Below are 14,145 nucleotides of genomic sequence, written 5' to 3' on the forward strand. Positions count from 1 at the left end.
TATCTACTCCTTAATTCAGGACATCACCCAACTCTCTTCCCTTTGTCCTCTTTTTTATCATTGTATATATTTTTTTCTTAGTGATCTCACCAATCCCTATGAGTTCAATTATCATATCTAAGAAGATGGCTCTAAAATCTCTAAATCCAGTTCCATTTCTCCCCTAAACTCTATCAACAATTGCCACCCCAGACATCTCCAACTACATGTTCCACAGACATCTCTAACTTACAATTTCTAAAAAGGAACTCATTATGTCCTATCTGTATCATTACTTCTTGAACTAGCATCAATGGACACTCTAGAGAGATTTCAAGAGGTCCATTAATTTAGATAAGAAAAATGCACTTTTATTTTCCCTAATTTTTGGTTTGTTTTCTATTTTTGTGTTTCTAGGCTTATTGAATGTCATCTTCTAACCCCTCCACATACATTTACATATGTTCTGGTTTTGTGAACATTGTTTTCAAATCACTCTTTTTTCCTTGAAATCTGAGTATATCTGAGTAAAGAGAACAAAATCTTCAGTCATAAAGTTATAAATTAAAACTGGAATGGAACTTAAATATCACCTTGACTAAACATTACCTCCTTCATTTTACAATTGAGGAAACTGAAATTTAAGAAAGGTAAGTGATTGCCTAAGGCCACACATAGCTAGTAAGTGACAGCATGAAGAGTTGAAGTAACTATTAGTAAAGTAGCAGGAGGACATATGAAGATTATATTGAAAGAGTAGATATGCATTTAGCAAATTATCACTTGATTTATTTAACCAAGAATTTGTCCTTCGTATATATAAATAAAACTACTTTTTAAACTATTGTGAATATACCATAGAATATACAATTTGAAATGTTTATAACAAATTTACTTGCTGGTCAGTGATTTTTCCCCTATGCCCTCTTGTCTGACCTAGATACTAGAGGCAGGAAAGCAGGACTACTAAATCAGCAACAGTACCGGAGGCTTCTAGACTCTCAGCCTGGGGACACCAGGGAGGAAGAACTTGGAAAGTTAGCAGAGAGAGTCTGTGGCAATAGAGTGGGAGTCTGTTGTGCATTCCTGTAACAACCCAGGTCAGTAGAGCCCCAGCCCCAGCCAGCAAACTAGATCTACGTGGGGGGGGACACACCTAAAAGCTCCAGGGTAAAAAGAGTGCTTGTCATCAGATTCCTAGGATTTTGGAAAATAGCTGCATAAAACCCCTGAAGCTTTGGAAAATGCACCTTCCTCTCTGGAAACTGAGCCCTACTTTAACAGAGTTAAAAGCAGAGTAATAAGCTTAGGGAAATGAACAGAAAACAAAACAAAACAAAAAAAAAAAGTTTCTGACCATTTAAAGTTGTTATGATGACAAGGAAAATCAAAGCACACACTCAGAGATAATATCAAAGTCAAAACTCCTACATCCACAACCTCCAAGAAAAATAAGAATTGGGGTTAGACCATGAAAGAACTCAAAAGGGACTTTGAAAATTAAGAGAGAGGAAAACTTATGGAAAGAGAAGTGCAAAAATAAATACAAAGAACTAATGAGGAGAAAAATGCTTTAAAAAGCAAAATTGATCAGTTGGGAAAGGAGGTACAAAAGCTCACTGAGAAAAATAATTCCTTAAAAACTTGAGCAAATGAAAGTTAATGACATTATGATGATTCAAGATACAATAAAGTTGATGAGGGGAGCCCTGAGACTTTCTCTTTCTCTAACTTTGGGGGTGAGCCATGAAGTAAAGCACTTGAGAAGCTCCTTGAAAGAGAGATTCTCCTTGAATCCTGCCTCTGCAAAAGACCTGCCCCAGGGAATCAAGATAAAGTGGTTTCATTCTGTTATCTAGGTGAGACCCATTGAGTATCACTCCTACTTAACCTGAGTTGGAGATTCCAACCCCATTGAATTTGAGATTAGCCCAGAGACATTCATTCAATTCCAAGACTTTCTATTCTGATTCCAGATCAAACTGTACCCAGCCCCTATCAAGAACTGTCCTCAGCTTCTAGCCTACTCTTCAATTATAAAAAGACCCAACTTGGAACTCACTTCTTTCAGAGGACCTAACATGCCAAGGAACTGCTCTCTCCCCTTGACATAGCAGCAACCCTCTGCCTGCTTAAATGATATTCTCTTTCAGTGTTACCCCCTTCTTATCTCTTTCTTATTTATTTCCCTAACAAAACTTTATACTTCTCTTTGGGATTTCTCTGCTAGAAACTTTACTTCTCTGTCAGGACCTTGCCACCAAAGAATTCAGTCTTTCTATTCATGCATAGCAAAGACTGACTTCCCAATGCCAATAATAAGTTCTTTTTACCATTCTAGCTTTTCGGGTTTCTAAATTCCTTTACAAAGGACCTCTGCACCAACCAAAAGGGTTCCTACAATTCCCTGCCCTCCACCAAATCCTAGGGGGAACATAACCCCAAACCTCTTCATTTGGTTCCTGAAATCTGAACCTGACAACTAACCTCTTCATTTGGCCCCCTGACATCCAGGAACCCTTAACTTCATCAAAGCTAAACTAAAATAATTAAAAAATAGAAAAAAAATTGAAATATTTCAATGGAAAAATATTTCAACTGATCTGGAAAAGTAGATCCAGGAGATGATGATTATGATGATGATTCATCTACCTGAAAGTTATGATCAAAAAAAAAAAAATAGCTTGGACATCATTTCTCAAGAAATTATCAGGAAAAACCACCCTAATATTCTACAACCAGAGGATAAAATAGAAATTGAAAGAATCCACCAATCATCTCCTGAAAGAGATCCCAAAATGAAAACTCCCAGGAATATTATAGTCAAATTCCAGAACTCCAAGTGTTAGGATTACAAGGTGAGAACTCAGGTTGTCTGGATTGTTCTCTGGCTCAGAATTTCACACATTTAGTTCCAGCCTTTAGGAGGAGTTTACACCTTTGAACTTCTGAAAAGGAGTTTACACAACCTTTAAAAGGAGCAAGTTCATTGGTTGAAGTATTTTCTCACAAGCTCTGTTGAGTTCTCACAGAATCTCTGCTAGGATAAAAGAGGAGGGCAGGAAGGCAAGGAGTTAGTCTACTCTGGGACAGAGTTGGGACAGTACTCTGGAGGAAGAAGAGTCTAGTCTGGGATTGAGTTGAGATGGCAGTCCCCAAGGACAACTTAGAGATGACCAGACCTTTATAATTATGGACTTTTACATTTTGGTGCCCAATGTGGGGCAAGGACTTTTGCTTATCCTGACAAGGACTTATTCTGAGCCCTTCAGAGGAGCTAGACCAGACCTTCACAATTTGGCGCCCAACAGAGACAGACTACCCTACCTCCACTGAAGTCCTCCGGTGACCAGGAGATTAGGTGAGTGTTCTAATAGATAATTAAGGAATTTACCTTGTTAAGGGCTAAACCCGCAATCTCTTATAGCTGAAATGGGGCAGATGTTGGTGAAAGACATTCCCTCGACCTCAGCCGACTCAGCCCCAGACCCAGCTCCAGCCTCAGCTCCAGCCCCACCCAGGAGTGGTGCTATAGAGAGTATAATTAAGATAATTGAGGAGCAGAGTTTACTTGTAACATGGGTACAGATTGCTAAACTCTTGGGCGCATTAAAATGCACATCCCCTTGGTTCTTAGAGGAAGAAAACATAAATGTAGATAACTGGAAGCTAGAGGGACTTCAAATGAAAGAATTTCACACAAAAAATGGGCCTCGTTCAATTTCCTCAGAGGTATTTTATATATGCAACGTAATCCAATTAGCTTTAAACTATCGAGCAAGTTGTAGGAGAATGAAAAGTTTTAAAAATGAACAGAGGAGGAAGTATGAGGAAAAAAGGAAAGATCAATATCTTGCCTAAGGGCAAGGGGATTTAAATGAGGAACTAGCTTGTGATGACTCTGATTCTCTTGAAGAAGCTTCAACCCCACCTAGAGAGCAGATTATTGATAGGCCCACATCAACTTCACCTTCAGAAGTGGAGGCAGAAGGAGGAGGGGAAGAGACAGAAATACAAACAGAATCACCTGTGAAGCAGCCTATGACAAGATTAGAAAAAGCATTGATTAAGGCTAAGAGAGAAGGACAGGATATAAGTGCTTTTATACATGCATATCCTATGATTGGAGGGATTGACTCTGTAGGTCAAAAAAGGAGAAAATATATATCTTTAGATTTGAATAAAATTAAAGATTTGAAAAAAGGTTGTACCCTTTATGGGGCTACATCAGCTTATGTTAAAATGTTACTGGATGGTTTGTCTTATGAAGTCCTAACCCTGAATGACTGGAAATCCATAGCAAGGACATGTTTAGAACCTGGACAAAATCTGTTGTGGCTTGCAGAGTTTCATGAATTATGTAAGATCCAAGTCAGATGCAATTGGGAAATAAAAGTTAACACACAATTCACTTTTGAGCAATTAGCTGGTAAAGGTCAGTATGTAGAGAATTCAAAACAGATTAATTATCCCATGACAGTGTATGAGCAAATTGCTAAGGCTGCGATAAAAGCTTGGGATTCCCTCCCCAGACAGAAAGATCAGGGAGAGGCTTTCACTAAAATAGAGCAAGGTCCCAATGAACCTTTTGCAGATTTTCTGGGACATCTGCAAGCTGCTGTCAAAAAGAACTATTGGAGAAAATGCAGCTATAGAAATAATGACCAGACGTCTGGCTAAGGAAAATGCCCATGAGATTTGAAAAATAATTATATGGGGATTAGACAAAGATGCTCCTTTAAAGGAGATCATAAGAAGATGTGCTACAGTGGGAACAAATGCTTTTTACACCCGGACTATGATGAACATGGAAAGACAGGGTCCCTCTTGGCAAAGGACTTCTAGAGAAATTCATTGATGTTTCCAATGTGGAAAAATTGGACATCTTAAAACTCAGTGTAGATATGGAGATAGAGTGAGAAGACAGGATGAGAGAAGACCTAAAACACCATGTCCAAAATGCCACAAGGATCTCCACTGGGCCTCCGAATGTAGATTGACCCAGGAAAATGAGAGGCTGGGCCCAGCTTTAGCCCCCCAAGTAGGGCATGATGTTAGGGCATGATGGCAGCCGAGGTTACATCCAGAGAAATTTAAGACATGATCAATCAGCCAAAAGGCAATCAGATGGAAGAAAGGGATTGAAATTAAGAAAAATAGAGTTGTATGCAGTAGATACTACTGAGATATTCCCTGGAGAAGTGAAATCTGTTCCTGTTCAGCCTATGAATCCTTTGCCTCCAGGCACAGTAAGCTTGACAATTTCACCTTCTGAGAATGCTTACAAAACAGTGTTCATCCATACACTGATGTGTTGAAGGCCTACCTGCCCTTTCATCGGTTCCTATTCAGTGGAAGACTGATTCACCAGTGTGGGTAGAAGTGATAAAATTCAGGCCTTATTAGACATAGTGCAAGAACAACTTGACCAAGGACACTTGAGGCTTTCTCTAAGTCCTTGGAATTCCCCAGTATTTGTGGTGAAAAAGAAATCTGGAAAATGGAGGATGTTGACTGATCTAAGAAGAGTAAATGAACAGATGGAAACTATGACAACTCTTCAGCCTGGACTTCCATCTCCTACTCAGTTGCCAAGAGAATGGCCTCTTTGGGTTATAGATATTAAGGATTGTTTCTATTCTATTCCTCTAGATAAGGAGGATATGAAAAGATTTGCTTTTTCAGTGCCTAGTGTTAATTTGGCTGAGCCTTATAAAAGATATGAATGGACAATTTTGCCACAGGGAATGAAAAACAGCCCTACTATGTGCCAAATGTATGTTGCTGCTGTTCTTGCTCCAGTAAGAAAATCATTTCCAAAAGTAATATTGTTACATTATATGGATGATATTTTGGGATGTGCACCTGAGGAACAAATGTTAGAAGCATGTCTACAAAAGACCATGGAAACACTAAAGTACTACAAACTGCATATAGCTACAGAAAAATTCAAAGACATGCTCCTTTTCAATATTTAGGATATGAAATATATCCTAAGACACTCACAGTACAAAAGCTTTCTTTAAGAACAGAGAAGTTGGACACCTTAAATTATTTCCAGAAATTAATAGGAGATATCCAATGGATACATCCAGTGTTAGGCTTAACTACCAATCAACTGCAACCTCTATGTGACATTTTAAGGGGAGACAGTGCTTTAAATTCACCACACCAGCTTACAAAAGAAGCAGAAGAGGCTTTGAGAGAAGTTGAACTGGCTTTATCCAATGTGGTTGAAAGAGTCACTCAAAAACCCTTGGAAATATCAGTTTTTGCTACAAAAGAGGCACCCACAGCAGTCCTTTATCAAGGAGACAGTGTGATTAAGTGGGTGAACATCCCAGCACAACCAGAACAAAGCCTTACTCCTTACCCAGTGGCTAGAATTTTATTAAAGACTATTAAGAGAGTAGTACAATTATCTGGGATAAGTCCTGAAAAAATATATACATTCTATACTAATGCACAAATTAATGTATGCTGTGAGACCATCCCAGAATGGCAAATTTTATTGGCCACAGCTCCAAATTCTGCACATGGATCTCCATTAAAGATAACCCGGCTACTACATAATTGGCGATGGATTTTTGAAGAAAAGGTTTCTAAGGTTCCTCTTTTTTCCTCTTTTTTTGACAAAGATGCACTGGCTCTGGCAGACAGGTTTTATAACCCACCAAAAGGGCAGTGTCCAGGGCGAGCAACTCCACTGTCCTTAGCTAATCGCCAGGTGATGTAGAGAGACCCAGAAAGTGGTGAATGGAAGGGACCAGATAGGTTAACTGCTTGGGGGAGAGGGTTTGCTTGTATTTCTTCAGATAGAAAAAGAATCAGATGGATGCCAATGAGTCGTATTAGCCTTGTCCATCAGAGAGAGACAGAAAAAGAGAAAAACCTTAAAACAAAGGAGAAGATCTAAGAAACATCTGACACTGAAAGAGCATGGCTGATAAGGAAACTGTTAAAGATTCCTTAACACAAGATAAGACTGTCAAAGAACTTTAAAACCAGCAGGAATCATTGGATTTCCTTACACAAGATGAGACTAATGGACAATGGACTTATGGACATGCATAAATTCTCAATTTATGATTATTTTATCATGTTATTTGTTACATACTTCTAGCATGTGTTATGTTACTATGTGTTTATGTAATTTATGTAATTATGTGTAATACCTCCCATATTGATGGATTTATGTTTCAAGGTCATGACCACCCTATGTTCTAAATCAAAAGAAAGGGGGAGATGTTAGGATTACAAGATGAGAATTCAGGTTGTCTGGACAGTTTTTTGGTTCAGAATTCACACCTTTAGTTCCGACCTTTAAGGGGAGTTTACACCTTTAAAAAGAGATCTGAAAAGGAGTTTGCACAACCTTTAAAAGGAGCAAGTTCATTGGTTGAAGTAATTTTTCCACAAGCCTTTTAGTTCTCACATGCCCCTTTAAAAGGAGCAAGTTCATTGGTTGAAGTGTTTTCTCACAAGTCCCATTGAGTTCTCACTACAGTTTCTTCAAGGTTAAAGAAGACAACATTGGGCTTGGAGAAGTAGTCTACTATGGAACAGAGTTGGGAAGGCACTCTGGAGGAAGAAGAGTCTAGTCTGGGATTGAGTTAAGACGGCAGTACGGCAGTCCCCAAGGACAACTTAGAGACTACTGCACCTTTACAATTCAGGACTTTTACATTTTTTTACATTTTATATTTTACATTTTTACGAGGTCAAGGAAAAAGAAAATATTGCAAGAATGCAGAAAGAAACAATTCAAGTATAGTGGTTCCATAGTCAGGATAACAAAAGTTTTAACAGGTTCTACGTTAAAGGACTGGAGGGCTTGGAATATGATATCCCAGAAAGCAATGGAGCTAGGATTGCAATCAAGAATCACCTGACCAACAAAACTGAATATAATCCTTCAGAGGAAAAGGTTTCAATGAAACAGAAGATTTTCAAGTATTTGTGATGAAAAGACTAGAGCTGAATGGAAATTTTAATTTTCAAATACAGGACTCTGGAGGGAGGATGATACTTATAATTCATTAGAATATTCTCATTATTATGGCAGTTAGAAGAAGAATAGATAGATGGAGGGCACAGGTGTGAGTTGAATATGAGGGATAATATTTTTGTTTTGGTTTTTTTTTTTTTGTTTTTAATGATGAAATTAAGGGGTGAGAGAGGAATGTACTGGGAGAAAGGGAAAGGAAAAAGTGGAATGGTGCAAATTATTTGTCATGAAAAAGAGGCAAGAAAAAAATTTTTACAGTGGATGGGAGGAGGGAGAGAAAAGGGAGAGTGAGTGAGTGAACCTTACTCTTATCAGAATTGACTCAAATAGGAAATAAAATACATACTCAATAAGGGTATAGAAATCTGCCTTACCCTTCAGGAAAATAGGAAAGTAATGAAATATGGGAAGGGGTAAAAAGTGATAAAAGATAGGGCATATTGGGGGAGGGAATATTCAGTAGCAAAACACGTTTAAGGAAGGACAGAGTGAAAGAAAAGAGAGAATAAATGGGGAAAAAACAATTAGCAATAGTAATTGTTTAAAAAAAAACATTTTGAAAGCAAGTTTCTCTGATAAGGCCTTATTTCTTAAACATAGGGGACTAAGTCAAATTTATAAAAAATAAGAACCATGCATCAATTGGTAAATGATCAAAAGATATGATAGGATACAAAAGGATACAAATTCATGAATATCCTTTGATCCAACAACTTTCAAATCCCTTCAAGTACTTAGTTAAGATCCTCTTGCATAGAAAGAAGTGCTATATCAATTACAATTTTTTCTTATGCCTCTTGTTTCTTTTCCTCATTCTTTTCCTCCTCCTCCTCCTTCTTTTTCTCTCTCTCTCTCTCTCTCTCTCTCTCTCTCTCTCTCTCTCTCTCTCTCTCATTCTCTCTCTCTCTCTCATTCTCTCTCTCTCTCTCTCTCTCTCTCTCTCTCTCTCTCTCTCTCTCTCTCTCTCTCTGTGTGTGTGTGTGTGTGTGTGTGTGTGTGTGTGTGTGTCTGTGTCTGTGTCTCTGTCATCCCTTGCAAGGCCTAAGATTTCATCTGTGTGGGGAATTTTCAGTCTGGAAACTTCCTCCACTGATTCAGTCTAATAACTTTATGCTTAGCAACTTCCATAGAACAAAGAGATGCTAAGTGACTTATTTAAAATCACATAAGTAGTGTACTTCAAAGGAAAGATTACAACTAAGGCCTTAACTGCCTGTCCAATTCTCTATTCACAAAACCACTCTACCTCTCTTATAATTCGTCAAATCCTATATAAATATTGGTAGTAATGATAATTGTAGGTGTGATGGTGCTATTAATAGCAGTGGCAGCAAATAGAAATAAAACTTTTACTCCAAATAGGGCTCCAAAATTAATAAGAGATGGGCTTGAGCCAGTTTGAACTTCTATAGCAATTGTTAAATTTTCAGTATGAACATCTATGCCTTGGAAATCAGATTTTACAAATAGGAGCTTGAGTTATTGTTTTGTTGATTATTAAGATTAAGATGATGGAGAAACTTAATAACAGAAATTAAACTTAAAATTTTATTTTGCTTGCTTATGTTTTTTTTTAAGAGCCAGTTGTTAACATTACCAGATTACCCCTGAATCTGACTCATCATGTAAATAAATGAGATATAATGTAAATATCTAGGCAAAAAGGACATTCTGAGAGCCCTTTAAAGTATCCAAAGCACTTCATGTGAATTATCTTGTTTGATTTTCACAGTTCAGTGAAATGTGTCATTATTATCATCTTCATTTACCTGAAGTTCCAAAAACATGTTTTGCCAGTGTCACACAACTAGTAAGTTTCTGAGGCAGAGTTTGCAACTCTGTCTCTCTTCACTCTGAATTCAGAGATCTTTTCTTTTGAACCATCATTGCTTCTGAATCTGAATGATCAAATAATAACTTCTATGCAATGACCAATATTTTATTTTAATAAAAAAGAGATAGTTCTCAAAAAGACCCCAAAGAGAGAGAAAATTATGGTTGCAAATGGCTATCACCATACTACTTAAAAAAAAAAAGCTACTAAAATACTGATCACGAAAATATTGGGAATTCACATAAGTATACTGTTAGTATTAACCCTACCCAAAGACAACTTTTCAAATAACTTTTGAAATTTGAAAAAAAATCATTCTTTTTCAGTCAGTTTTTCTGTAAGTGCTAAATTAAATAATTAAGCTGTAATGATTCAAGATCAATAGATTGTCTACTGAAGTTTTAAAGTCTTCTAGGAGAAAACAATTTTACAAACTCTCTTAGTAGTCAATGTTAATTAGTCAACATGTCTACTTAAGTCTAACTGCACTTTCTAATCATACAATTTAAAGCAGTTTTGTTGTTGTTGTTGTTGGGTACTTTCTATGGAGCTAGAGATGGTAAGCTGCCTGATGTTAGTGTTTGATGTCAATATAAGCATCTCTGCACAACTGATGACACAGAGACTCAGCAGGGCAACAGTCTGAAAATATTTAGCTTTAAAATGTTGAAAAGCTGTTGGAAAAAATAGATTATTATCTTCTCAGGCTTGCTTATGTATATATTTAGATGTTTGATTTTGTTTTGTTTTGTATTGTATTGTTCTGTTCTTCATTTCCTTGGAAGAGCAAAAAGAAAAGTAAAGGTGAATGGATTCATTAAATTATTGATAAGATAAAGTTAATGAAGTCTCATTTGGTGTAATAGGATAAATCAAAAAGGAACTAGAGCCATTAGAAGCTTACCAAGGTGGCAGTAGTAGCAATAGGAGACAGAGAAAGAGGAAGAAGAAGAATTCTTATTGTTCTTGTTGTTTTAGTAATAGCATTTTTTAGTGTTTAAAGTTTGCAAAACACTTTACAAATATTATTTCATTTGATTCTCATCACAATAACTGTAAGAGTTAGATACTATTATCATTCCTATTTTACATATAAAGCCACTGAGGCACAAAGACATTAAGTGATTTCATCCAAAAAACTAGTAACTTCCTGAGAACACATTTGAACTTGAGATTTTCTAACTCCCAGTCTAAAACTCTATGTACTACAATACTGCAGTGGTCCACTAAAATAATCAAATTACTGGTATCTGATATTTGCCAAAGCCCAGTTACATAAAATTCAAGTATCATATATTTATATACTTAGAGATTTCTACCTCTTGCTCTCTGTATTTCTGTTTCTTTTGATTTGTCCCTGTCTCTCTCTATCTTTTTTGTTTTTGTATCTCTGCTTTAGTTATCATTGAGGAAGAGATTGACTTATTAATAGGTTGATTTTGAGTTTCATTATACAGTTTTCCAAATATGACCAAAATATAGCAATCAGACCTGATTCTACAAGGTAAAACAGATTTCAAATAATGTAAATGAAAAAAATAATCACATTCCTCCAACAAAAATTACAAGTATAATTACAAAAGGGACTTACATATTTTGTTTCTCGACCAGCTGCTCTTGGAAGAGTTGCAGGCATCTGCATTCAAATAAAGATAATTACACAGATGGAACAACCAAAGAATCATCAGTAGCATTGTCTATTTTGTTTCAATCCTTTAAAAATAATGGCACCACTATAATAAGTGATCAATACTGAATGAATGGTATATATTTACATATTTTTCATAGTTCTCCCACAAACAGATATAAAAAGGATTTGTGAATTCAAGAACATGCAATTCCCTCTAACAACATAAATCAAAACCCTACTGTGATTTAGCAGATTAAGTTAAAAGATACTGGCAGAAGGTATTCATTAGGAGATAAAGGACATATGATTTGTTCATGATATTATCTCCAATAAGTCTCAGAGACAGAATTTGAACCCAGGTTTGTTTTTTTACTCTAAATCCAATACCCTACTTTTAAGACGTACTGCCTCTTATTCTGAGTATGTAAGATCACAGATTTAAAACTGGTATATATATTTACCTTTGACTTTATTTCTCTCTCTCATTAAATGATATCAGCAAAAAGATAGATTACTGTTCTGAGAGAAATGATTAATTTATTCTCACTCAGATTCAAATGTTTTGAAGAGCAATATAGCAAAATGCAAAGCCACAAATATCATGCTTTTTGTCTTGACTGATACTGCTGCTAACATACCAAAAATACTACAAAAAGAAAAGGGGGGGTCCTATCTGTCTATCTATCTTTCTATTTGTAATAGAAGAAAAATGAAAAGAAGTCTATATGTCTAACAATTAGATAATGACTGAATGCATTATAGTGCATTAACATAATATGATATTTCTAAAAGGATAAATCTGAAAAAATACAAGGAAATATGGAAAGACCTATGTGAAGTAATGAAGATTGAAATCATCAGAATCAGATGGGTTTACACATTGATAATGACTAGAAGAGAATGGGGAAATGGAAAGAAAGAAAGGGATAAGGGAAAGGAAAATGGAGAGAAAGCAAGGTGAAGGAAGGGGAAGAGGGAAAACAAAAGGAAAAAGGGGAGAGCAAAAGAGGAAGGAAGAAGGGCCAAAGATAGAAGAATTTCAGACAAGTCTAGAAGTGTACACAGGGCAAAAATTTCTTATTTGCTTGTTTATTAATTCTTTAAGTTTTACCTCATTAAAACTTCATGGTTTAGGTAAGATTCTGCCCCTTGTTTTACTTTTTTTGTTTGATTTATTTTTATTTCCTTTGTTAAATTTATAATAACAATATTTAAATAGTGATATAAATTTCTGTAGTCAAAAAGAAGGTATTCTACTGCATTTGATGATTTAATGGGGTATGCCAACCAAAATCTTTCATACTTGAGCAAAATCTCTCTCTCTCTCTCTCTCTCTCTCTCTCTCTCTCTCTCTCTCTCTCTCTCTCTCTCTCTTCTCTCTTTCTCTCTCTCTCTTTTCCCCATGTGTGCCTAAATACACGTAATATATGTGTGAATAACATGACTAGATAATGCATGTCTATGATAGTTAGAAAAGCCTTCCTATAATATTTGTTGTTTAGTCATTTTCTAGTCTTATGTGACTCTGTGATTCCTTTTGGAGTTTTCTTGGCAAAGGTACTAAAATGGTATGTCATTTTCTTCTCCAGTTGATTTTATTGATAAAGAAATCGAAGCAAACAAAATTAAATGATTTGTTTGGTGTCACACAGCTACTAAGTGTTGGAAGCCATATTTAAACTTGGGAAGATGAATCTTTACTCAAGATCCAGAACTTTATCACTGTATCATCTAGCTGTTCCTTCCTATACCTCCTATAAGATCTACAACTGACAAATGGCATTTTTTGGTTATTAGGATTAGTCAGCACACAGTAAAATGCATTTAATAAGCTTATTTCAACATTTCCTAGAAATAGGAATTTTTATCCCAGTTCATAACATCTCAAACTTATCGCATGATCTATATACTTAAATAAAAATTATTAGTAAAAAAAAATACAATTATAGGTTCACAATAAAAATAATATATTTGAAAAAACAAGCAGATTGAACAATACAGACATTAGTACAAATGTGTGTCTATGTATGCATATATGTATATATAACATATACATGTGGGTATATATAAATATAAATTTGTGTGCAACTTTCAGAAAACAAACTTTTATCTCAAAAACAACCTCATGACTTCAGAATAAGAATAAGAATAAGAAAAAAATTTAGTCTTTTCTACAAACTGAAGAATTCAAGATTGGTGGAGAACTTGAAACCATCAGCTCCCTTTGAGCTAAGTGGCAATAAAATAACCTCAAACAATCTAAAAGGCAACACACACACACACACACACACACACACACACACACAAATCATTTGATTTGCTTTAATTTCCCATACTAATACATGGTCTTATGGACATAGTACAAAAATAAATTTCCTATTTCTATATTTCTAAAGTAGTCTGTTGCACATATGTTGCACACATATGTTTTCACAGAAATATTAACTATGCATGAAGCATGTGTTTTGCACAGTTTTTCTTCAATGTAGTAACTGTAATTCTTATGGATCGATAAGTCAGAAGGGACAGCACATGAAGGTGGTTAGATTAATTTACATGGAAAACTCACGTACTTTGTTTCCATCAGAACCCAATGATGTCTGCATGGAATTTGAAGGAGAATCTGAAGGATGCTGAGGGAGGAAAAAAGAGGACGGGGATAGAGGGTACAGGATATGATGAATGATACTGTAG

The 14,145-nt window shown here is 35.8% G+C and overlaps 1 protein-coding gene across 1 annotated transcript in view; it reads right to left on the bottom strand.

The window, feature by feature from the left end:
• MLIP (muscular LMNA interacting protein) overlaps nucleotides 1–14,145 on the bottom strand; it is a 401,644-nt gene that overhangs the window by 157,521 nt on the left and 229,978 nt on the right. The window contains exons 8-9 of the mRNA XM_074264711.1: nucleotides 14,025–14,084; nucleotides 11,413–11,457 (exon numbers count right to left, since the gene is read on the bottom strand). Of these exons, the coding sequence (XP_074120812.1) occupies nucleotides 11,413–11,457; nucleotides 14,025–14,084 (105 nt within the window). The remainder of the gene's footprint in view (nucleotides 1–11,412; nucleotides 11,458–14,024; nucleotides 14,085–14,145) is intronic.

This window comes from Sminthopsis crassicaudata, chromosome 4 (assembly GCF_048593235.1).
Source record: "Sminthopsis crassicaudata isolate SCR6 chromosome 4, ASM4859323v1, whole genome shotgun sequence".
Classification (NCBI taxonomy): Eukaryota; Metazoa; Chordata; class Mammalia; order Dasyuromorphia; family Dasyuridae; genus Sminthopsis; species Sminthopsis crassicaudata.